Below are 25,445 nucleotides of genomic sequence, written 5' to 3'. Positions count from 1 at the left end.
GGGGCCGGGAGCAGGGAGGGAGAGAGCCCCGGTAACGAGGCGGTAATCAACCCGGGAGGACAAAGACGACAAACTTTTTCTTAGCCGAGTTGTAAACTATTTAATTTATGACGGCCAATTTACATCAGTTGATAAAACAAAATTAACTTTTATCTCTCTCGGACTTGAGAGATCAAAGGTTTAAAAAAACGTGGTATTTATGGATCATTACTTTTGATCTCTGATTCAAGCCGAGATCGATCACTAGAAATTAAACATACAGCATATCCATATCGTATCCATTACTGACGTGAACCCTCAGCGCTACTGCTTATGATAACATCAGAAACTGGCAAGCACTGACAAGCGCTGTGGACGCTCCAGCCAGTGTTACTTGCAAGAGGAGCACGTGCTGGAACTTGATACAGAGCCAGGTTTGCTGAGTCAAGGCGTTCTCGTCATCTAAACAGCCACAGGAGAATGACTCAGGAAAGGATTGGCACGTTCCGGTTAAGGGGTCTTTTGTCTTGAATATGAGGAACTATAGGAAAAGCTATCCATAAAGGTCAATTATTTTCTCTACCGTAAGAGTAGTTAAGACTGAAAGATTAATGGGGAGAAACTACTGCACTGACCCATTGGTTGTCATGACTACAGTGAAATCGAAAAAACACTCTCCCACAAAAATAGATTTATTCTACCAAAAATACTCTTCATACGAGTTTTTCTTAACCTTCTCGAGTTCCAAAAGAACGTACATTTTTCTAACTTCAACAACGATAAACAAATTCATATATGGCCAAGCTTAACGTCCCACAACAATGGGTCTGCAAAATAGATTTATGAAAATACTTTTCAACGTTCTAACTTTCTTGATTCCCTGTGAATGTGCAATTTTCGAACGTGTTCTACGAAAAACGTTTTTAATCGTCAACTACATAAATATATTCTCGGGATTAACTCGCAACGAAAACGCAAGAGTGTGTTGAAAGTGATCAAGGCTGTTTTAGAGTGAAGAAATTTAGATAAATTGCCATTGACCAGCTTGAAAAATGTAGGCCTCAGATTTCAAGATGATTCAACAATGTCGTAACTCACATAGCGCTTCGAAAATGAAACGCGGGAAACAGTTTCCAACACATATGCTGTCATCTTGTCATGGTTTCATCGTTGTTCAGCCAATCAAAGTAAAGAGAAATACAGAGTATTGAAGGAAGACTCAAACGAATAAATTACATGCATAGGTGCCGCATATTTTATCAAGTCAACAAAAACGAAAAAAAGCACAATACCAACAAGCAAATGAAAATCAACCCATTAACTCCCAATATCTCATTAGTAATTCTCTTTACTGTCTGACATTCAATTCTTATGGTGTTATGTTGGAGAATTTGGTTTTGGATCAACTAATAATCTCCTAATTGATATTTTGCTTTATCCTCATCACTTCTATGCTTGACAATTTCGAACAGTGTAAGATGATGCAATCAACGTGCCATAGTGCGTAAGGCAGCAAATACATCGCTAATAGATAACAGTGTATCCATAGAGATCCTGGTACAGTCTTAGGAGCTCATTCTCCAATTTTGCTAGATGAATCTTGTTCTCTATTTTACCAATCTTTTGTTCTGTCTCGAGCTGAAACAGAAAAAAAAAATAATAATAATGTATAATTATGTAGTATCTCGCCTGTCTTAAACCGCCACGCTGAAAAGTTTCGTGACTCACGTGGGTTGAAGATACAGCGGTGTTGCGTGACAATCTATATAACTCTAAAAAATCTCTCCAAGGAGACGGAAGCAAACACAAGGGTCAGACGACTTCCGGTTGTTCACCTTAGCAAATTGGTACAGTTCATTAACTCGTTAAACCCTAAGGGTGACCAGCACCTTACTTCTTCCTACTGTAATATTGCTGAATCATTGATTAAGATCACGAAAATAAAGGAAATGATCACCAACCTAGGGGGCTTTGATTGTTAAACGAATTCTCATAGTCAGAACCAAAGTAAATGTAAAGAGGAAAGAATTGAGAACGTGAATACTGATGTTAGGATTTAAAAGGTTAAAAGACCACACATATCATTTTCAGCAAATTCAGATGTCTGAGACTACATGGTCTGAGTTTTTGAACAAAGTGTAGCCGTGTAGCCAAAACAACCATCAATTTAGCTGAACCTTTTATCTGAACATTTAATTTTTGTGAACAGCGTCAAGAGGGCATAAAGCTAACAGTGGAAGGACATTAAATCAATAAAATCAACCCTTTTAAGCCTCTGAGGCCCATTGATTGTGTAAAACCGTGGTTCGGGTTAGACCTCGTGTAAATAACCGACCAATAACTTCGTTCTACCAACCTGTTTCTTTAGTTGTTGATCAAAGGCAGCTTCTAACTTTTCTCTTTCAAACAAAAGTTCTTGCTCTTGATTTCTGTGAAGCAGTAACAAGTAAAACAGAGAAAAGACCCGTCACAAGGTAAAGTCAACTTTATCAATAGCCCTAAGAGTGACTAGCATCTAATTTCTCCTTACAAATCACGCATAAAGATCACGAGAATAAAGAAAATGATCACCCACTAACGAAGCTATGGATTGTAAAACAAATTCTCCTTGTCAGCATCTTAGAAAATGTAAGGTGAGCAGTATGGAGAATGTGCCAACTGATCTTAGGGTGTAAAAGGGTTAAGAAGACTCGAGTATAAAATAAACAGATGTGATTCTTGTAATATTGTACCTTAAGACAAATATTTCCTTTTCCTTTTGTAAAAAGAGCTCTTTAACACTAATTTCTTCTTTGAGCTGACTTTCTCCTTCCCTAAAAGTTCACACAAAAATTACATTCATAAAGTTGCAGTGTTAAGACGTTAAGCGCTGTTTTGCTTGGGTCTAAGGGAGACAAAAGTTCATTCCGGAGAGAAGCAGGGGCCAATGAAGGAGGAACCGTTGCACTATTAGGGGACAGAGGTTTTAAAGAAGCTGGGTAATTGTTCTTCTTAACTTCAAGAGGATGGTCGCGTGGAGGATATTGAATAGGAGGCGTTTTTGTCGGCACTGACATGCCGGTGATCATGTCGTGATTAGTTTGAGTTTTGTATCTGATTGGTTGAGAGTGGCGTGCGTTTTCTAGACCAATCACAGAGCGAAGTAAAGCAAAACCGATGCAATTCGGGTTGCTTTCGAAACTCAATTGAAAATTTCTCTTATTAAAAAACAACAACGACCAAAAATTCAATGAACAGAGATTCGTCCAGAGCGCTAAACAAAAATGCTCTAACTTCCTAGTGAGGATTCGAGCTCCAGTGTGTTGCGAATTTTCGGTTTAACGATGAGACCACAGCGAACAACAAGAGAAAACAGATTGACAATCTTTCCAATTTTTTTTTTGGGATACCTGTTACCCGCCATTCCTCTGGATTTCGTCCAGTCTATGTTCCGACGCATTGTTTCATTCTCACGGACGATCCTTTTCAACTCATTCTAAAACAAAGAAAACTTTTGGATAAGGTGAAGGCTACAAAGATTAGAAACGCTGAAACACAACACAAACAAATAAGACTCCTGTAACACTCTTTTAATACCTCCATTTATAAGCAGGTGAATTTTGTCACGGACATTATTCCAACTATGATTTAAGAATACTCAGTTGTGTTTTGTCGAGAAAGAAAAATTTCCAAAAAAGAAGAGTACTTTTATTTCTTACGCGAAAATTTAAAGTGGGAAGTTTAAAGTTTACCTGTAAGACTTAAAGTAACTAAAGCCTTCAACCCAACCAGAGGAGATTACAACCGACTAGAAAAGCTCTCCATTTTCAAACAAAATCTCTAAGTCAGCACCAAAAGAAACGGATAAAAACGATGTCGAGAATAAGTATACTACTGTCAGAGGCGAAAACGGTTAGGTGTAATCGTCACTTCCCAGCCAACGACCTATTTGTCCCTCGCTTTCAGTTTGTTAACACACTGACAAATGGAAACATCTCTCAAAAACTCACCTTTTGGTCTTTGAGACGCAGTTCACTCTGTGTCATTTTACTTGGAGATAAGCTCTTCACATCAGAGTTTTGCATCTCGTTTTCCAAACTTTCTAAGGTGCCGCTTGAAGATGTAACTCGCTTCACATCCTTAGCATTGAATCTTCCTTGATCGTCAGCCTCCTGACGGACGTGTGTAAAGCGTCGAAACTCAGTCCCTTCTCTCGACTCTTTTGCCAAACCATCAAAGCAGCTTCCGTCCGGAGGAGAATTACTGCTTCCTGGACTTTGAGTCAAAGATGTTTCCTCGTCAATTTTGTTACGGCTACAATACGGTGTGCTCTTGAAAAGCGGCAAAGGGTCGATGTTTGCTGATTCAAGTTTGGTTTTCTGATTCTGAAATAAAGTGGGAGTATAATCTTCAGGTGTGTCTGAAGTGTTCCTCACGGAAGAGGTTTCCTGCAAGATCGTCGTTGAAGGTAACTCACTATTCTCAATTTCGCCACGAGTTCTAATATTTCCAAGATTTGCATTGGGAAATCTTGGTGCAAATGATCGTCCCCTCCCTGCTGCACCCCTGTTGGATCGCCCCAGAGAAGTTCGGAGCTCCTGTAAGGGCAACGATATTGGACTATTTGGTTGAATTACACGCATTCCTGCGTAAAATGGTGGTCCAAACGGCAGCCTCGACGCCAGAAGCTGCTGTTGAAGAAAAGCATCAGCATTCCATCCTGGAAACATCAAATTACCCGACTGGTGCCTCGGAAAGTCAGGGTGTTGGAATCTGGAAGCCATGCTTACCGGCATTGGTTGAATACGCTGGGGTGGCCCATGGGGCTCATGAGGCCCATGGGAAGGGTTGGAGAATAATTGTTGTTTCATGAGGGGTCTTACCGTGCTTGAGTTTGAAGAAGAAACAGGCTCTGGTGTGCATGAAGCAGTAGCGCCTGTAGGAGGATCCGATCCACTACCAGGATCGATTGGCGGTGATACATGCGGTCCCACTATGCTTGAGCCCGCGGGAGACACAAGTTCAGCCGGAAGTAAAGCAGGAACGGATGAAAGAGGAACCGTTGCATTATTAGGGGACAGTGGTTTCAAAGAAGCCGGGTAAGTGTTCTTCTCAACTTTAAGAGGATGTTCTCGTGGAAGACATTGAACAGGAGGCGTTTTTGTCGGCACTGAATCTGATTCTTTACCTATCTGAACATAGGTATCATGAACCTTTATTTGATCATGTCGTGGTGATACACCCTTAAAATCTTGAACTACTTCTCCATTTATGGTAGACACAGCAGCACCCGTTTGATCCTGATGGGGTACTTTAAAAGACACTGGCGACTCTGGCCCTAGTTCGTTGTAATGCCTATCAGATTCAAAAGAGCAGAGTTCCATGCCATTCAAAGAAGACGCACACGAGGGGCAAGGAGATGGTGTGCTTCCCGCGTGGATCGAATTTAATACATTGCTTGTGATCTCTTCATGGCAGTTATTGCAATCTTGCCTGAGGGGTTTCTCTAGCGACAGTGAGCCGAAACTGAAAGAGCCGCTGGTTTCTACTTCACTGAGTGAGGTATCACCTCGTCTTGGCGAAGGAGTCACATCTGGGCAGCTTGGAGATGTATAGATTGTCGGAGAAGGAGTAAAATCTTGGCTTATCGGGGAAGTGTACCTCCCTGGAGATGATGTTTCATCAGAGCTGCTTGGGGAGAAGTACCTTCCCTGAGAGACTCTCATACCAGGGCTGCCTACTGAATCATAGCGTTTGAGTGGAGAGAACGTTAGTGTAGAGTTTCTTGAATGCAGTGCGTCAGCTTCACAAGGTCTTCCTGAGATAAGTTGGTTATCCGTGTGTTGAAAAACTTCCTGATGATTTGTCAACTCCATGCTTTGTAAACATTCTGTATTCGTCCCGTTAGTCACGTTGTGCTCGTAAATCCTACGGCTTTGTAAACCCTCCTCGGTAAAGTGTGTTGCGACTGACTGTTGGTTGGACATATGATGTTCACCGCCGCTGAATTAAGAGAAAACAAGCACAGATAAATAGATAGATAACTTAATTAATAGACGATAAAATCCTTCAGTTAATATATTATAATATATTAATACAGTATTACAAGAATAAAACCTATTATATCACTAAAGCTGCATTTCTGGGATGCCATGTCTCATTCAAAGCTATAATGACGCACTTTAATTTTAAATTCGCATAAAGGAACTGTTGCTCGAAGTTCATGGAAAGGCTGTTCGAGAACATAGCACCCCTGCAGGAAAAGGTTTTCTTCAAATAGTTGGTGCGGGGTTGTGGAACAACCAATAATTTATTATCAGCATCGTCAGTCGGTGTGAAGTAATATCATTTCGGAATATAAATGGAGATTGTAGATATTCAGGGATCAATCCATATAAAATACTGAGCATCATAACAGAGGTGGCTATCAGTCTTTGATAACTAAGTTCGCCCGCTGAGTGCCTGGAACAGCTCGTCAATATCGTCCTCATTGCTTGCATACAATATAATACGGGCTGCGCGGTCTTGAAGCTTCTGTATTTTTTCACAAAGGCCAAAACCGCAGTTGCCTCAAACAACGCTGCAATAATCAAAATCTACTTGGACTATGCTGTTAGACGAATCAATTCAAAACAATTAAAGGAACAAGATAGCTCATTCTTTTAATTGCAGCTAAGGCAGAGGCAATCTTTTTACAAACACTCTGTTTATGACAATTTCAATTTAAGTTTTCATCAATATGTACCCTTAACCCTTAAACCCCTAAGAGTGACTGGCTTCTCATTTCTCCCTACATGATCAACTTTGAATCAAATACAAAGGTCAGGAGAATAAAGGAAATAATCACTGATTTGAGAAGCCCTTGATTGTTATACAAATTCTCCTTGTCAGTCCCTTAGGGAAATGTATTGAGAGCAGTACGAAGAAAATGAATACTGATATGTAATATGTATAGAGTTAATGACAGGACTGCCTAAGATTCAGAAAACACACGAGTTCTTGATAAGCTTAACAAGCCTATGAAGTTTTCAAGATAATTAGATTTTTTAATTCTTCAAGTTGAGAGGTGATAGGGGATCTTGTTATTGGAAAAGCCTAAGTTTCAGTCAAATCTATCTATGGGGGGGGGAGGGGGGGGGGTGTCAGGACATTATTCCAGATTGTCTCCCTAGATCCACCACTAAAATTTAGCTCACCCATTTATCTCCTTCATAATCCAAGGTGAACAAGGAGTGCCCTCGGATCCACAGGGCGAGGCTAAGGTGTCACCTGGAAGGCTGCTTACTTTCTTTACTATTTCCTGAAGAGCATTTATCAGGGATTCTTCTTTGTCACATTCTGAGGAAGTAGATCAAATTATCTTCTTTGAGAGGATTAAAATATGAATTAGAAATTTTTAATGAATTTTATAATTGATGAAAGTGCTGATTAAGTCACTTCCCAAAGCCTATTATCTGAGTAAGGAGTCTTTAACTTTCACTTAGAGTCATGTCTTAATGCTTTTTTGTCTTTTTAGAAATTATTGTGCATAGGATCTTCTCCATCTTGAAAAAAACATCTTTTTGATTGAAATTTGTGAAAGTAAAACACACAAAAGTGGGTCAATATTGTCAAGAGTCTTGACCCTAACTGCAGTAGACAAGCATCTCATCCAGAAATAGCTAACAAAGTTGCCATTGTCACCTCCTGCAACACAAACTGTGGATATGCCCCAACAAGTTTTAGTGCATTTGACCCCTTAGACATAGCCATCTTTACAGTTGGAAAAGGAAAAATACCTTGTGTATCCATCATATTTCCTGTACTTGATGTCTTCTGCCTCCTTGCAGAACAACGCAATTTCCAAAGAACCATTTTCTCCTGAGATTCCCCCTCAGACATAGAGCGATATTGTTCTGGTCTTGGGAAGTCATCTCTCAAAAGCCTGTCCCTCTCTATGAGGAAAGTAGCAGACCAATCAAGAAATAAGTCAAATAACTTTCCCTTATAATTTGCTAGGCATGAGAAATTGGGTGGCAGGTATGAGCCAATGTGAGATCAGAGTCTTTGAAGGGCAGGCATGAGAATCACACCCAAGGCATGAGAGTTTGTAGGTTTTAAGAGTTAGAATCTTAGAACTAGATTGTACACTTTTTCTTAGTGACACCCTTTCAATTTGGTACCTTAAGGCTTGCATTTCTTGAAAATTTTAGGTTAAGTTCCTAATGTTGGTCATTTTCTGTGACAACCTTCTCCTTAAAATTGTTACCATTTGCATACTATCCTTTTAAAGTTACTCTTACTTTTTTTTTTTTTTGATTGTCTTATTTTTCATCTAGCCAAACTAATGTGCTCTTGTATCCCTCCTGCTGGGTCATATTTAAATCAATGTCAACCTTCTCTTTACAACTGTAACTGTTCTTGTATTATTCCATTTTGGTTTCACCTTTCCAATTGATGTTTTCATATATATATATATATATATATATATATATATATATATATATGAGAAAACAAAAGGCATATAAATTTTTTTTAAAATTGCAACAATTTGAAAATGGGTGTATATATACATTTATATGTATTTATTTTCCCTTCTTACTGAACTTATCTTCTGATGGTTTTCATTTGATGGTCATTTTAAATTTTTCTTCACTTTCTCTTTTTTGTGTAACAATTTTGATTATTCCTATTTTGTACATTCTTCCCATTTTATTTCTTTTTTGACACTAGCATTTTGCAATTCTTCTCCTCCAATCTTCCAGTAATTTTGTCTATTCCAAAAATACAACTTAAAAAAAATTGGGTACAACATAGCTCCTTTAATACAACTGCATGAGACCTTTTTGTGTAACCAATTTTGAACATTCCTATATCATTTATTCTTCCCATTTTATTTCTTTTTCCAACCTAGCATTTTGCAGTTCCTGTCCTCCAATTTCCCATTTATTTTGTCTGTTCCATAAAAACAACCCAAAAATTGGGCACAAAGTAGCTCCTTTATGCAACTGCATGAGAGATTTTCTAAATTTCAAGTGAATCTCCTGCATGGGATGAAAAATTTAAAAGATCACTTACTGCCATGAGGTACATCATCTGGATCATCACATGACATTCTTCCTTTAGTCTCAGATGCGTACTCTACTGTTATGGTGCTGTTGCCAAGGAGACGGCCATGGAGCAATGCAATTGCATCATGGCACTCATCAAGTGTACAATATCTAATGAAGCTGTGGAGAAACAAAGCATAGCTTACAGTTATAAAACTAGGATTAGAGTGATTACTTTTATAATAGGATCACAGTGATTAGCTTAGCTGTTTTGGCTAGCTTACCACCAATTTTGTTTTTGTTAAGCTAATTCTTCTATACCTGCAAAGTTGATGAAGCATTGCATGGCTGGCAATAAAGGAATTTGAGAGTATAAGGTTCACCAGTAACTTTTATAAATTTAATTTTTAAATGACTCTGGAATGAAATGATAATTCAGATAATCTTTTTAAAGTCATGGTTGCATTATAGAGGCAGAAAAATTTATGAGGGATGAAAAAAGATGGAGAATGTTGAAATTTTTGTCACCAGGCACCACTGACTATTTTTTCCTTCTGAACAATGTTTTTAAAATGTTTTCTCTTGTTTTCTAATTTGGTTAAATAACAGTTTTCGGCAAAAAATGGAGTAAACATAAAAAATATATAAATTAAAAAGGATTTTCACTGCCGAAAGATTCGTAGTTATCCACTTTCCTTTGCTGTCTGATTGCGTGACGTTGAGTTCCGCCCTCGTTTGCGCGTTACCACGTGAGACGCGTGGTAGCTCAGCATCGAATCACGCGGGTTTACTCGCGATTCACTTTCGTGGACGCCATTTTACTCGCAGTTGTCAAAACACAACGTCATAAACGCTTCCAACCGGTGTGAATACCCGTAACGTCCATCTACCACAACAGAGTTAATTTACTGACCGGTTCTAACAAGTGACAGAGTCCAAAATATGGCCATGGAACCAAATGAATCACTAAATCAAGATCGTTTTTCCGCCATCTTGGAAAACCAACGCGCCATAATGGTGAACCAAGCAACTATTCTTCACAACCAGAACAAAATAATGCGAGGCATGGAGCAGTTGTTTGCATTCTTCCCAGCGCTTCAGAGCTCCCTTCCAATCCAAAACGCCATTCCCAACACAGTAACGGTAGCCCCTCTACCAGCCAATCTGGGCAGCAGTGACAACTCGCGAGTTGAGCAGCCACCAGTTTCATCCGCCACACAACTCCCAAGTGGAGCACCGCCACCTTCCGTTTCACCCTCCCCGCGCGTGGAAAACACAACCCCCATTAACACCCCGACACGGCCTCAAGCGCCGTTAAATTCAAGCACACCATCGATGGTTGCCAACCCTGTAAAACCGCTTCCTTCCAGTGGAGCTTCTTCGCCCGGCTCGGACAACGAACAAGACGTCGCACCTCCTGGGCGCCCTCCTTCGTTTCCGCAACAATACATCTCTACTGATGAGCTTACCCAGATCAAATGCAAAAGTTGCTCAATCGGCAACTTTGCAGTCCAGTTGCTGAGACATATTTTCGAAAATAATGAGTTAGAAAACAGGAATTGTACAGGCACGAGAGGGAAGGAGGCAGTTGATCCCGAACGCCTTCGTTTCGTAAAGGAAACCGTGTTTGATGTGTATGCAATCGCATCTGATGAAAAGGTGAATACTTGGAAGCACTGTGTTCGAGCAATCGACGAATTTCTAAGACGACCAAAGCGGATGGCCAAAGGCGCATTAAATAAGAGTTCTTTGTATTAGAATGAATTTGGTAACATTTCTCTAGCAAATAATTTCTTTATTTACTAAAAATCGCAAATTTAACATCTAATACCGTTTAGCTAATTAGCGAGGAGTGGGGTAGAGTAGCTATACAGAAGGCTTGTAGAGAGACAATACAGAGAGTTACAATATTTTTAAGAGACAGTTATTGTCAACATTCAACATATCAGAGTTTATGTACAATTTGTCTTCTAAAATTGTCCTTACGGCATAAATTTTAGGCTTTGTTCACACTGGACTGGCCTTGATTGGATTTGAAACAATTATTAGAGTGGATGTGGATCTTTATGTTTTACCAATGCATTTTTCTTTTCATGCAGCCAGTGTTTTGTGGGAATATTACTGTCTTTCACTTTCAGTAGTGTATCTAGCATTATTTTCTTGGTTTCCACACAACACCATTTCAGCTTCAGATTGGAACAGTACTTTAGGACAAGTGCAACTATGAGTTTGAGATTTTCTTACAGGAAATAAGTGAGCCAGTATAAACCTGTGTTGCTCATCAATTTGTAAGATATCTATTTAATGAGTATCTCACCAACAACTTTAGGTTAATTCATGAAATCCAAGTTAACTTATCCTAGAATCTAAATATCTCTTATTTGTACTAGAATTGTACCCCAGCAACACTCAGGCTGTACTTGGTATCTGCATAATACTGATTCAATTTCAGATAAAAATCAATTTCAGATTAAAATCAATTCAATTCATGTTTATGTTCAAAAGATTTTGACATAATACAAATGTTTACAATAATTTTAATTTTAAGATGGCAAGGTGCGTTAGACACAGACCTATCTGTTACCATTTTGAAAATGTTCCATTTGGAATATACCTTACACCACAACAGTGTGGTAAAGCAATTTGTATAATCCCACTTTGAATTACTTGTCATTATTCAATTAATTCAAGTATTGCATAGTATTAGGAAACATACTTTAGTTGTGTTGACTTTTTATTACCAGCAAAAGAAACTACAAAGGGTGCAACCATTGCGGTACAAATATCCAGAGCCAAGATTGTCATTGGAAAATGTGATACAGTACACGAATGAACTTATTAGGCAGCTGAATTGAATTATGCTTGCATAGCAAACATGGTTTGTCTCAAAGCAACATGTCCCTCTGGGGTTTTTGGGGGCAAGCTCCCAAAGAAACATTTGAAATTCTAAACCCTGTGAGACATGATTTCCAGCATTGTGAGACATTGTTTTTCTAGATAGGAAATGTTTTTCACACTTGAATTGAACAGTTATGATAGTTATAAATATCATTTTTGTAATCTGTGTGACCCTCCGTGGGTAACTGGAGGTAAAAAAAAGGTTGCCCTTGGTGAACATTGGTGTTTCCACCTTCCAAGAACTTTATTTTTTGTTAGCTTGTTTTTAATCAAAGAAATTTGGAGAAGTTTAGGGAAGTAAGTCTTTTCCTGGCTTTTCTGAAGTCCTTATTTGTTTTAATCCTGTGTGTTAAATGATTTTTTTCCTTAAATAAAAGCAGCGACAATTTATAATGTATTTATTGAGAGAATTATTTTAATTTCATGGAGTCAAAGAAACTGAAAAACTGAAACATAAACCTGCAGCAAAATCAAGAACAACTTAATTTTTGTCTCCTTTCTTTCAATGGCATAGTGAATACAAAGGAATGTGAGAAGAAGAACTTCTATGTAAAGGAAAAGTGGAATTTGTTAGTAATGCTATTCAGACAGAGGCAATGATAGCCAGGTTTTGTTTTGGTTTTTATTTCTTTTTCAAAGGGGTTGGAAGGGGGTGATCCAGGATGAATGAGCCTGGTATTCCCTGCACTGAGATTTGATCAATTTTGGGTGATGTTGTCAGTGCATGGTGATTTCTCAGAACTAATCAGTTGGAGAGAGATTAAGAATACTTCAATCAAACTGAAGACAAGAAGCGATTGTCTATCAAAGAAGCATACACACCCATAAGTGTAATTTCCTCCTCTTGATGGCTGTAAATGAACATCTTGTACATTTCCAACTTCACCAAACAGCTGTACTAGCTCTTTCTATGGAAGAAAGGAAATGTTAAAGTACCACCTGTAGGGTGTGGGGGTGGTAATTGGTCAAATCTGAGACTCCCAAGATGCAGGAACCTCATAGGATTGTGTGCCCAACCAGACAGGACATGATACACAGACTAATATTGTTCACAACCATAACTCAATGTTACCCTTGGCTACCCTTGCTACAGACCCAAATCTATAACAAAACATGCCAAACAAACAGACTTTAAAAAAAATGCTAGACTTCAAGATTAATTATAACTTAAGGCTGTAATGATATTGCAATCGGTCAAAACTTTCTGAGGCCTGTAATTTTCCAAGGTACTATTTGGCACTTATAACACCAACCCTCAGACTGTTAAATGTTGATGTTTAAAACAATAAATTTTAACCCTTTACCTTTGTAATGTCACAAGGTAGATATCCAGTGTAAATAGAATAAAGCTCTTTGCGCCATTTGCTAAGTTCACGAGGTGACATGTGCTTTGTAGTGGCAGTCCATGTAGAGTCTATGCCATCATCTAAATGAATGAATGTAAAAAAAAAAATGGAAATTGCAACAGCAGAAAGTAAATGTAATTTTCAAAACCTTTCAAGGCATAAGGATGGATCAAAAATGACCACAATAATGCCATGGTAGTTTCTGAGATTTTTTGGTATATTAAACTCTAATTAAAATCACTACCTGACCCTTCTTTGTACCCCTTCAGTGCAGATTACAGTTACACATTACATTTACATGTACCTTCAAATGGTTTGAAAAACAATGATATTTTTTCCTTTAGTTGATCATTTTAAACAAAAATTATAATAGATAATCTTGGCTGAACATTTTTCATAGTGTTTTAGAAATGAACATGTTTTATTCATTTCAAAAGCTCAAATTTTGGGATTGCAAGATGAAAATCTAATTCTTGGAAATTTGCTGAGTTTTCTAGCCTTTCCCTGGCTCAGAACAAAGCATGCAGTCACTACAGATTTAATCAGTCCATGTCAGTTAATCATGGGTGGCTAAAAGTTAGTGTGCTGGACTCCATGTTGAGAGTCCAAGTTCAAGGCCTGGCCAGGTCACCGAGTTGTGTTCTTGGGCTAATAAAATTGACTTTCATGCTGCCTCTCTTTACCCAGGAGTATAAATTGGTACTGGTGACTTTTCAGAAGGGGGTAGAAGGGTTATTGCATGACACTGGATTGGGTGTTAAAAATTTTTGTGACCAGTGAAAATACAAAATTAAAACCTGTGAGCTGTGAATGTTTTGCTTTTCATGAGTCCTGAACCTTAAAGTTATTCATTCGATTTTTCATGATGCATTATGTCTCCTTTTTGATGCATGTGAAATGAGAGCAGGACCCTACCTTTACTCATCCTTGTCAAGGAAGCCTGATGAAATGCTAGGGAGGGGAGGGGGGTTGTAACAATGTGCTGGATTGGCATTCCATCTGGTGGGAGTAGTAATACACCAAGTTACTTCATGCTAAGGAAACCAGAAAAAGCGCTGCCTAAACAGGCCTCTGGGCTCAAGCACAAGCTTTTGTGCTCACTGATCATCAACATATTGATTAAAAAAATTGATCATCCTCACCACTGTCAGACAACTGCCACTGATATCTGGGTCTTGGAGACCGGTTAAGTTGGTTTTCAAGTTCCGGGTGGGACAGTGATGAGCTTCTCTGTAATTGTGCATCTTGCTCATTTGCACATCTTGCAGTCTACAGATTTTGTGAATAGAATACAAATCAGAGGTGACATTTTTTTTACTTCAAATAAAACATGATCATGTAGCCTGATTGTCCAAGCGAGAGTAGTCCTGAGAAGAGTTCTTGTCTGCAGAATTGACTGACAACAACAAGAGAATAAAAGCTAAGTTTTTCATTTGTCTCACAATGTAGTCACGTGTGATGCCCACAACACCAGACACAAGCCACTCTGGAAGTAGAAGTAAATTTTATTGATCATGACCCTAATTACTACATGCGCAGGTTCAAAGAGGCAATTCATATAAGACTTCACCCTAACAACATCAACAAGGATAGTGGAATAGAAATTCCAGAAGTGTGGATGCCCACAATCAAAATACACAACAACAGGAGAGTTGTGCGACAGTGGACCACCAAGGGAGCAAATCACTGTGTGAAACAGCAAGGATCGAAATGCACCAATCAGAGCTGTTGAAAAAAAAAACAACTAATCACAGCAGAGCATCATGCTTTATAAGATCACGCATGACCAGTCAACCTCATTGCCTGAAGAAGACGAGTGGTGTGCAGTTGAAATGTTGCAATCTACATTACACGTGACTACATTGTGAGACATATGAAAAACTTAGCTTTTATTGTTATTCACCATGATGAATAACCACAGCTTTTTTTACCAAACAACTAGAGAATAACATAACAATAAATTATGAAAATCAAAGAGTTAACTCTGATCCCCCTGATCTGATTAGAAGTTCTCTTATCTAGCTGTTATACATTTTTGTTCAATAAAATTAAGAGAATTTGGTCTTTCATGAAGAAATCACCTTAAGCTGATAAGTATAGTTATTCTCATCTCACAACTGCTAAATAATGCACTGAAATTCCATTTGAGAAGTTACATATAAATTTCTTAGCAGGTTCAACGGGGGTTAGCCAACTCACCCCATAGAGTGACCAGCATCTAATTTCTCTTTATAATATAAAAGCTGAATCAAACATCAAGGTTATGAGAATACAGGAAATGACCACCCACGCAGAAACTTCTTGATTGTTAATCATATTCTCCTTGTCGGTATCATAGGAAATGTATGAAGACCATTATAGAGAATATACATACTGATGCTATTAGGAGTATACCCTTGTAAAAGTTCCAAGGCAAAGCTTTCCTGAAGCTTAAGCTTTTGGTGTTTCTTATCGTTATGTACAATCATAAAAATAAACTTACAATTTCATTTTTGTCCTGCAGTGTCTTCGTCTTTGATTTCGTTACCAAATCTAAAATGTCTGGATTCCCTTTCAATAGCCCCAGCAAAGCTTCTTGCAGTTGCCGTTTGCTTTTATTAGTAGCGCCCTCAATTATGTCGTCAAGAGTTGGCATTTTAGCTGCAGTAACTTCGTAAAATGATTTTCAGTGTCAACGATGCATAATCTAAACTTGAGAAGAAAAGCGAATGATCAAGGCGAATGATCAAGGCGATTCAAGCTACAACCATTGGGAAAATATTTAATAAAACAAATATCTCAACGAGATTCGATGTCGGGCTGCTTAAATTGACATTTCTTTAGTTGTATAGTTCTATCCACCACCCGTTTTGTTCTTTTTATAGTGGTTAATTAGGGTTATTTTTAAATGTCAAAACAGTTTTTCAAGACAGCACTTCTCTTTGTAATGGAATGCCTTGAAAGTGTAGTTGATGATCGCGTCACATGGCGAACGGTCTTGCAAACTTGTTAGACCTCATTACGAACCGCTGGTTTAACAAGATTTAATTATCAATATCAACGTCCTACCAATAATTCAGCTACTTTAATGCACCTGTTGTTTGAGGAGCTTTGAAACTGGTGAATGAAAATCCCTTTCACGTGTAGTATATTTAAATGACCTTAGTGCCGCTATTACACAAAGTGATCTCTACACCACATGTCACTCTAGGAAGTGACGTCACGTATTAGTCAAACGCGGCGGCAAATTTTCAGTATCTTCACATTTCCAGACTGAGCGGAAAAATTTTTACATCAGAGCTGCCTCAAAGGTTAGCTTTAAAAATATTTCTGGATTTTTAAGAGATTAATGTTTTTGAAGGACTGTAACCAAATTGTAGAGGTTCTTGAGCTATTCAGCTATGTATTTCACGCGTTTCTCGATGCAAGTCGGCGCGCTCTGCCCGACTTGTGTGAATCGCTGGGTGAACTATGTTTAATTTTGTCTTTTGAGAATTAATTCTAGACATCGTTTCTCTACAATGTTTTTTTGGATTAATTTAAATGTTAAATGGTTCATTACTGGCAAGTTTGGAGGCGAAAACCACTGATCGTTAATGGCAGTCTACTGGCGTGACAGCTTCTGGCGTGACTCTCAGGTCAGTAACGCAACTGAAAACAACCACAACGGGCTGAAGCGAGGTTTTTTTCAAATATTTGTTTCAGCTGTGTAAGAATTCATCCAATTTTATCCACCCAGTTCCTTTACACGATTTCTTTTCTCTTTATTTTCTCTGGAAAAATGTAAAGTTTCCTTTTTCAGTTGGACGTTCCTACTGGGGTTGAGGACTGTTCTTAGGAAGAGAAGCGAAATAAGCCAAAATATGGGAATGAAGTAGAAATGAGGAAAGGGAGGAAAGAAGGAGAAAATGGGAACTTATATCAGGGAACAAAGAGAACAAAAAGAAATGGCCGTGTAATCTGAGCCTGATTTCAGAGGAGGAAGAAAAAAAATAATTCAATAACAACTCAGAGATAGATAATAATAAAATAAATAATATTTTAGGAGGAAGCCACTAATCACCCGAAAGTGGTTTTCACCAGAAAGTGGTCCTCTTAAAAATTGAATTTTTTATTTAATTTAAAAAAGGTGAGATATTCAATGTTTTGTTTTTCCTCTCTTTTCTTAGTTTCATTTTTTTCATTAATGCAATCCTAACAGTGCAGTTTGTTTTCCTTAGGTTGTCGACAATATTCAGGGTCTTCCAGGGACATGAATAGTCAGATCGTTCAATGAAGATTTGTTAAGCGGAAAAACTTGCTTGTCTTCGTGATGCTTTTTGAGTTTTTTTTTTTCATTCTTAACGCTCATCTAATGTTTTCAGCAACGCACCAATCGGGCTTCATTTGCTACAGGCAATTTTTTTGGTTACCTTGGCAAGTAAGAAATTATTTGCAGCTGGAGCCGTCAATTTAGAGACCTTTGCTCGGCGAACATTTGCAAGCTGCAATGTCTTTATAACATTGCTTAAAACGAAAATTGCATATAATTCTTCGTTGTTCGAACATCAAAACTTGTCTTCATTGGCCTTCTGCACTCATGTACACATCGCGTGATTTTGAATATAATTCTACGAAAAATAAACATTTGATGAACAACTTTTTATTTGTGCAGACTTTGTGGCAAGGAGGCCTCATTCGGATAGCATAAACTTTACTTTTCTGTCTCTAAAAGTCGAGATTTTAGGGTGTTCAAAGTTCATGTTTCAGAGGTGGTCCTTTTTTTTTTTTTTCCTTAAGGTAAAAGTTAATTTTCGTACGAGTTTTTAGAAATCAGATAATCGCATTCTTTATAAGACATTAGATTTCCGCGAAAATCTGAAGTCCAAAGAGTTCACTTGCCTGCGACATACAGAAATTGACAATTAACTGCAATAAAATTTCAGTGTGTGCTATATCGTGGCGTCAAAATAAAAGTGTACCTAGTCAATAAATTAATTAGTTGGTTGAAGTTTCATTTCCATGTAGGGTACTGTTTGTTTTCTTACTTGACAGTTGCAAAATTAAATATTTTTTTCTGCGAATAGTTCGCGAAAAAGGTTTCCAAATAGCACCAATACATTAAACCCAATTAAAAAACTTACTAAAATCTGCCACAAAAGCTTGTTCATGCTGAGTTTTCCTTCCAGTGGAAGCCCTAAAGGATTCGTTTGTTGCTTTTGCATTAGAATATGCAATAAATTGGTCACCGTCGTCAATTGGTTGGCAAACAATAGAATTGTCCTTCAATGATTTCGTGGAACAGGTGCACCGGTTGAGAGTTGTCTGAATATTTAAAAAATACACAACACGCTTGTATTCCTGGGTTTTGCCCAAGCAATTGCTAGGGTAATACACCGAACTACAAGTTGGCCGTTTGACGGAATTTTGAAAGGTCCGTTCCGTGTTCGACAGGAAGAAAAATTATCGATTTGAAGAATCGAACCCAACGGAAATAACAGATTGAGCGGTGAAGGAAGAATAGAAACTAATTTCTCTGCTCGAAGCGGGTTTTTTGAGAAATTCTTTGAGTAATCTTCTACATTACAAGTCTTCAAGGATTCTAAACAAAGCTCAAGTGTGGTGACTGCGTGAATGATGGAGTTTTTGCAGAAGTTGAAGATATCAGGCGGGGTGAATTTGAGCAACCTACGCCCTTCTCGTACGGATAGCCAGGAGCGGACGACAAATTTTACTTCGCCTTCGAGTCCGAAGCATGATTCAAAAGAAGAAGTTTCGCCTTTGCCACCGAGGGGCTCGCCTGCCGCGAAAAAGATGAAAATTCTTCTTGTTATCGATTCTCCCGATACTGATTGGTAAGCGACAACTCAGTATTATGTATAGCTGTTTTAAGATTCCTTGAAATTAATCGCTGTATAATCTGTGTTTCGTTATGAACAGAATTAGAAATCGAAGATCAAAGATTAAAATTTTTAGTTAATCTCAATTTAAATCACCCCAAAACGGATTTCTATGCTGTTCAATGGTTCTCACTGTCTGAGTATTTCGAACAAGGAGACATTTTATTTAACACTGCAAATCCAAGGTTGTGTACGACTCAGCTTCATGATTGTGTACGGAATTTGATAAAGATAACCTAGAATTATTATCAGAAAAAATGTAGCATTCCGGGTGTGAAAAATTTTCCAAGAAACTACAGGATAATGTAATGCACGACTGGAACAATATAAAGAACCCACTAATTTATATCACGCAGAAAAAATGAAATGCACTGTAAGAATTTATTTACTCTGTGTTCGGTATTGGTTTTTTGCCTACACTAATAGTTTTGTTGTCGTTTTATAGGGCAAAGATATTTAAGGGTCGACAACTACATGGAGGAGTTTATGACGTTCGAGTTGAACAGGTTTGATAAAATCCATATTACCTTTTCAACATTGAAGTTGTAAAGTACTCAAATGATACGCGAGCGACCACACGCGGAGAACCTAAATTTCTCCAGACACAGCGAAACTGTCGTGTTTACGTTTTATATTTAATGTCGGCGCCCTCGATGCCTTTTCCATCTCAATATATTAGGTGTTCTTGAGGTTTAAATTCGCAGCGATTGTTTTGAACCCAACGGATTGTTAATTGACAATATTTTCGTGTCAGGGTTTAGCAAATCGAACTGACATCGCCACTCGCATAGCGGTTGTGGTTTTCGTTTATTTTTGAACCAAAATAATCAACGAAGATGTCATTTGCAACACTGAGTCAGAAAAAGGAATTAGAAAACATTACGCTGGTTGTCTTGGAGCTTTTAATGTGATTACTTTTGACAATCGCACGTGAGGAGATGATAGAAATTAGCATGTTGTTCCCGCTCTTTTTGCATTCTTATCTGCGATGTTAAATGTTCTCGCAACAAGATCTTTTTTGCTTAACCTTTACTTACATCTTTTTAAAAAAAAGTTATCTTGCCTTGAATTAGCTAGGGTGTGATTTGATTTGATCGGAAAACCATTGCGAGGTTAAAAGGAAATTTCTTCCCGTGAAAAATTAATAAGTCGAGCTTTTCGCACCTATTTGCATGTCTAAATTTTACTGATATATCGTCATCTCTGAAGAAATTGTGATTGATTCAGAGAAACTAATGGTCTGTGGTTTTCTAAATCTTTCATTTTGTTTCATTTCATTTATTTATTTATTTATTACGCGAGTAGTCAAACACGTGAAAATTCTCTGCGATAAAAGAGACCGAATAAACAGAATATTTCGATTTGAAGAGAAAATGCAAACGGGAAGATGGCACTGAAAAAGAGGATTTTATTTAGAATAGATATCATCCAATCATAAGGAAGGATACATTTCCATATTTGGTTTCGAGCTGTGAACTCGCGCCTTCTCAATGAGCCCCGCGTCAGCAGGGGAACTGCATGAGTTACTTTTCCCGCCTAAATCTTTTACGGTCAAATTCCCCTACAATCTTTTTGCTCCTGTTTATCAATTTTGTTGCAAATAAAATTTCGACGATATTTGGCCTGAAAAAAAAGCTGGCTGAATAAACTCTTCGACGATTCAAAAATAAGCGGTGCTATTTTTTGTGATAAGACAAAGTTCTGTAGCGTTTAGAGGTTAACATTTTTAGCTAGAATTTGTAATTTTAGGTTTGCAATTTAAGATTGAAGAAACACCGAGATGAAAGAATAAAAATAAGCAAGGGTCTACTGAGAATGAAATTCTTTAATACTCTTTGTTTTTGTATTTACAGGCGCAATTCGCAGACCTGAATCTGGCTTCTTACTCTGACAGTGGCACAATGGTGGATATCCAAGTGTACCGCGAAGGCACTGTTGTCGTCAGGTAACCACTCGTAGTTTAGAGTCTATTTCGATTGAGGCTTGTAAAACTGACCTCAGATAAAGTAATTACAATGGCAACCGAAGCTAAGTTCACGATAACCAATAAAAACACAAGGTAAAAACAATGAACGAAGCCCGGGAAAACCTGAGTGATTATCACGTAGTCGCAGTTGGTTTTAGTTTAGCACCTGATTGGCTCAGTCATGCTCCGTCTGTTTCACTTTACTCTTTTCACTCTTTTATTTTCATTTTCTTAAATATTTACAAGATATTACTTTGACCCGCAGATTGCAAATGATAATCGAGGCGGGTAAAGTGTCACTTCATCTGTTGAAAATAAGAGACCGGACCAGGTTTAGGAACTTGATTTTCACCAATTTGTTTCCAGGTCATTTCGCCCCGACTTCGTTCTCGTTCGACAAAGTGTGCGAGGTGTTGGACCCAAAGAAGACTATCGCAACATTCTCCTTGGATTACAGTTTGGCAACGTTCCCAGCGTGAACTCGCTCACATCGATTTACAACTTCGCGGAGAAACCATGGGTGGTAAGTTAACATTATAGATTTATTTTCAATGTTCAATTTAATGTAAAAAAAAAGGGAGCAGGATTGTGCGCTTTGGGGTTGATTTTGAACGATCGCTTTACCCTCTTAGTTAGAAAGACTTTTTTCTGATAAGTAGTTTAGGTAACCTCGGGTTTTCCTGTAACAAACACGCGTAAAGATTTGTTTTTTTGTTTTCTTTTTAAATGCCTACAATCAAGCTAAACAAATGCTTGCAGCTATTCATTTAAAAGTCTTTCCTCATCATTAAGTCTTTTTTTCTCTACTCTCGTCACCAGTTCGCTCAACTAATTCAGCTTCAGAAGAGACTGGGAAAGGATGAATTCCCATTAGTCGAGCAAGCGTACTATCCAAACTACAAGGAAATGGTGAGTGATACTTCTTAAATTTGTTCATGGTGGGATAAAGTAGTTTTTAGTATCAAATGTTACGGCTTTACACGAAATTTATCTCGGCGACATGGAGTGGTTTGGTAGTTGTGCATCAAAAGTTCTTCGTTATTTTAATAAGTTAAAACAATAGCATAAACTTTCAAACTGAGTACAGTTTTATTGCAGCGATTGAAATCCCCTCCTAGAAGTGGTTTGTCTTAATACTGTAAAGCAACAATTTCTTGTCGAGTCTGTTCCTATTTGGTTAATAACCGTAACAATAAGCCTGACTTATAGACTATTTACAAAAGCTTAGTTCTAATTTAGATCCAATACACGATCTATTCGTCGCTCTCTGTGTGTTTACAACTTAAAGAACTAAATGATGACCACTTTTTTTTTTTTAAATGAAATTTTCAAGCACTCATGCATTTTTTTAAATCGGCCTTTTGAGGCGCGATCCATCTACATTTTTTGCGGCCTTTCACGCAGTAAGAATGCTTTGCTCTGCAATTCTTCATGCGATCATCACTTCCTTGTAAGTGGCATCCTTGAATCAAATCTTTGCAGAGCTCTGGTCTTTCTTTGAAGCAGTACTTGTCAATATTACACAGGCAGTATTTTCCATAAATCCTCTTGAGCCCGCGACGTTGTTGAGCAGTGGTGTCGTTCCATAACGAGTGCCACTGGCACGATTCTATCGTCAACTTTTTCTTTCCTTTGTATGGTCTTCGGTGTTGGTTCTCTACGTAGCCGAGCAGGATGTAGATTTTAGAAATCTGAAGGCGTACGCCACAAGCGGCTGAGTCGAGCTCTGTTGTGACTTGGACAACGTTTTTCCTGCGTTTTCCCGTATCACTTTGCATCTCGGCAACGCGTTCAATTTTCTTGCCCCCCTTGAAGGCTTTGAAGACCTTGAGGGTATAAATTCTGCTGCTGTTGTCCCAAGACTCGTTCAAAACCTTAGCGCGAATGGCTGTAAAGTCAGAAATGTTTTACGTTAACAGGGTGGGCGTAACCTTCCTTAGACAATCATTAACAAAACATCTCGTGTTTGTGGGAGTCTATTTAGCGCACTTGAGCTAACCAAGCAAGCAAAGAAGAATCAAGAATTATAAAAAAACGTTGAATTTAGCTAATTTTGTAACATCCCCCACACTGAAGGAAGGAAAGAATTATTAAACCACTACCGAGCCGAATTTCGTGATGCAATGTTTGCCATATCCGATTAAAAGATCTGTGTCCTTGACTACCTTCTCCTCATGGGCATAAAACACCGAACACTCAATTAACATCTCACTCAACGCAGTGTCTATTTTGGTCAAGGATCATTTTTTAATGGCTGGCAATGAGCCGCAGAATGTGAGAGAGATAATTTTTCTGAATTCCGTCACGAATGAATCGTCAGCAGTTTACAAGTTACAGCTTCGATGCGTAAAGGTCGAAAATTAAGGAACCTTGAAGAGCAGCGAAAATGCGCACAACGAGAGAGTCCGCGAGTTTTTGAGTGCGAGAGAGCGTATGGATCGGGATTGATTCTCGTGTCACTGTTGTTAATTATCCGGCGGCCGGGGTATACAAATCTAAAATCTTAACATAAGTGGCATTTCACGGCTCACCCAGGTGCTATTGGCTACATCAAGTATCTTTCATTTTTTGTTTTAAAACAACCCCAATCCTGTATTTCCTCTGTTTTGTTTTGTTTTGTTTTGTTTTTTTAATTGTGAAGTAACGATGAGCCATTTTAGAGATTGAGTGATTATGTAGTTTCTCATAAGCTTCTTTTTCATTGTAGTGATCACAGGCTTATGCAATTATTTTTAAGGGGGCATCCCGACCACTAGGAATTTCTGCTCTCTCTTTAACAATATTTCCGATTTCTGTGGCTCGTTGCCATTTTGATAAGGCCTCTGGCACATCGCCTTAACCTCAGATATCACACCATACTTACCTCCGGCTCGTCATTGTTGTTATTGCTGTTGTTTGTGTTTATATTTTGAAAACCTCAATAGGGCCATAGAAATGAATTTGCTCCTGTAAATTTTGTTGTGATCACAGATTTGTGTTTTCGAACCTTCCGGCCATTTTAAAATCGTGGTGATGACGGGAATTCTTACGAGCTTATTGGTAATTCAGCGGATCTTTGCATTGGGCTTACGCAAATACATTTAAGGGGGCAACCGACGATTTGAATTGCCGCTCTGTCGTGAACCATGTTTCGAGCTCTGTGGCTCATTGTCACTTAAATAAGGTCTTTGGCAAAACGCCTTAACCTCTGTTCTGTTATCACATCGTTCCTCTTAACCTTTCCGTTGCGACAGCGACAGAACTGGACGAATTATCTTACAAACGGTATTAGCGAGGTGAAGATCAAGATGCAACAATCCTGTTCTAGAATAACAAAACAGTATTAAGTTTTCTCCAGTCTTGGAAAATAACCTGTTGTTAGTGTCGTCAATGTGTTTTTTTTTATGAATTCTGTGGACAAAATATTTGTATATTTGCCAAGTTACAAGATCTCATTTCCCTCCGTGCCTCCAGTTAGAAGAAAAAAGAACTTTTATAAAGAGATAGAAGATTAAATTGAAAGACGGAGTAAAACGGATAATCTTTTAAAAAGTTGTACTGTTATCATTTCTAGAAAAAGGTAATTTCACTCAGTCGAAGATTCAGTTGTTTTGTCCGAATATTTCAATCATCCAACAGTATAGGAATAGGTCTTTTTTTTCATTTCCACACCTCGCACCAATGAGAGCAAAGCTCGTATTGGGTTGATTGCGCTTGTATATTAAAAGTCTCTGCCGTCCACATTAGTAAAACAAACAACACAGGGCATGACTAATGAAATTCAATAAATTTAAAAATGTCAATAAGTACATGTATATAAATCATACTGTCAAGATTTGATTGAACTGTTGGGAGCACTGGTATACCTTGAGATAGATAGATGAAAATGCGCATGAAAATAATTGTGAATGTAGATGACGGGTTTAAAATGATTACTGAACGTAATGTGGGTAGCTAATAAAAGGATATCACCTGTACTCACCAAAATCTGCGCTGCAAAATCTTGACTGCGGGTGAGCTTGAGTGCACCAGCATGCCTCATTTATGGTCACTACACAAAGGAAGATCGTAAAAAAGAAGAGAAGCACTGCCATTGGAAGCCCTGTTTTTACTTCAGAACACAGCACAGTTGTCACCGTCGTACCTCAACCTGTTTCTGATGTCCTGACCAAAAGATCTGTCTTGTATACTCTAGAAAGGAATCTTGGTAATCTACCAATGAAAAGTTTTCAATTTTTCCAATAAAATTTATTGGATTATTTTAATGAATCCGGCCAAAAGATTAATCTCATTAGTCTATCTTTTAAGTGAAGTCTAACATGAAATATTTGCCTCTAATTATGCCGAGTTCGCCGGCAGACGATGACGTATGTCAGGGACTGAAAGTGAAATAAACGAAAAAACAAACCAA

The 25,445-nt window shown here is 38.1% G+C and overlaps 4 protein-coding genes across 9 annotated transcripts in view; 2 read left to right on the top strand and 2 right to left on the bottom strand.

Moving 5' to 3' along the window:
- Window positions 1-118: 118 nt before the first annotated feature.
- On the bottom strand, window positions 119-16,378 carry LOC131789724 (uncharacterized). 4 transcript variants are annotated; one of them, XM_066161616.1, is made up of 15 exons: window positions 16,305-16,378; window positions 15,714-15,917; window positions 14,374-14,500; window positions 14,147-14,230; window positions 13,190-13,311; window positions 12,708-12,793; window positions 9,016-9,167; window positions 7,737-7,892; window positions 7,155-7,296; window positions 4,842-5,961; window positions 3,969-4,343; window positions 3,369-3,454; window positions 2,712-2,792; window positions 2,336-2,408; window positions 119-1,617 (listed from the first exon to the last, which is right to left on the bottom strand). In XM_066161616.1, the coding sequence occupies exons 2-15, from the start codon at window positions 15,864-15,866 to the stop codon at window positions 1,504-1,506; spliced, it is 2,871 nt and encodes a 956-aa protein (XP_066017713.1). In that variant the 5' UTR covers window positions 15,867-15,917; window positions 16,305-16,378; the 3' UTR covers window positions 119-1,503. The 4 variants fall into 4 exon arrangements, with proteins under 4 accessions (XP_066017713.1, XP_066017711.1, XP_066017712.1 ...); XM_066161614.1 differs by having other exon boundaries at window positions 3,969-5,961; XM_066161615.1 differs by having other exon boundaries at window positions 3,969-5,961; window positions 16,280-16,357.
- On the top strand, window positions 9,784-12,263 carry LOC131789725 (uncharacterized). The gene has a single exon (XM_059106899.2). It carries the CDS (start codon window positions 9,930-9,932, stop codon window positions 10,743-10,745), a length of 816 nt encoding a protein of 271 aa, XP_058962882.1. The 5' UTR covers window positions 9,784-9,929; the 3' UTR covers window positions 10,746-12,263.
- Window positions 16,379-18,506: 2,128 nt separating the features above from the next.
- Window positions 18,507-25,445, top strand: part of LOC131789730 (synapsin-2) — a 51,253-nt gene continuing 44,314 nt past the window's right edge. For all 3 annotated transcript variants that reach the window (XM_059106906.2, XM_059106905.2, XM_059106907.2), the window contains exons 1-5: window positions 18,507-19,044; window positions 19,535-19,595; window positions 20,943-21,034; window positions 21,422-21,578; window positions 21,875-21,964. In XM_059106906.2, coding sequence (XP_058962889.2) covers window positions 18,824-19,044; window positions 19,535-19,595; window positions 20,943-21,034; window positions 21,422-21,578; window positions 21,875-21,964 — 621 coding nt within the window. In that variant the 5' untranslated portion in view covers window positions 18,507-18,823. The remainder of the gene's footprint in view (window positions 19,045-19,534; window positions 19,596-20,942; window positions 21,035-21,421; window positions 21,579-21,874; window positions 21,965-25,445) is intronic.
- LOC131789733 (metalloproteinase inhibitor 3) lies at window positions 22,310-25,202 on the bottom strand. Its single transcript, XM_059106910.2, has 2 exons — window positions 25,017-25,202; window positions 22,310-22,943 (listed from the first exon to the last, which is right to left on the bottom strand). Exons 1-2 carry the CDS (start codon window positions 25,126-25,128, stop codon window positions 22,384-22,386), a joined length of 672 nt encoding a protein of 223 aa, XP_058962893.1. The 5' UTR covers window positions 25,129-25,202; the 3' UTR covers window positions 22,310-22,383.

Source organism: Pocillopora verrucosa, chromosome 14 (genome assembly GCF_036669915.1).
Source record: "Pocillopora verrucosa isolate sample1 chromosome 14, ASM3666991v2, whole genome shotgun sequence".
Classification (NCBI taxonomy): Eukaryota; Metazoa; Cnidaria; class Anthozoa; order Scleractinia; family Pocilloporidae; genus Pocillopora; species Pocillopora verrucosa.
The sequence above is the reverse complement of the archived record's forward strand: the minus strand, read 5'-3'. Positions and strand labels throughout refer to the sequence as shown.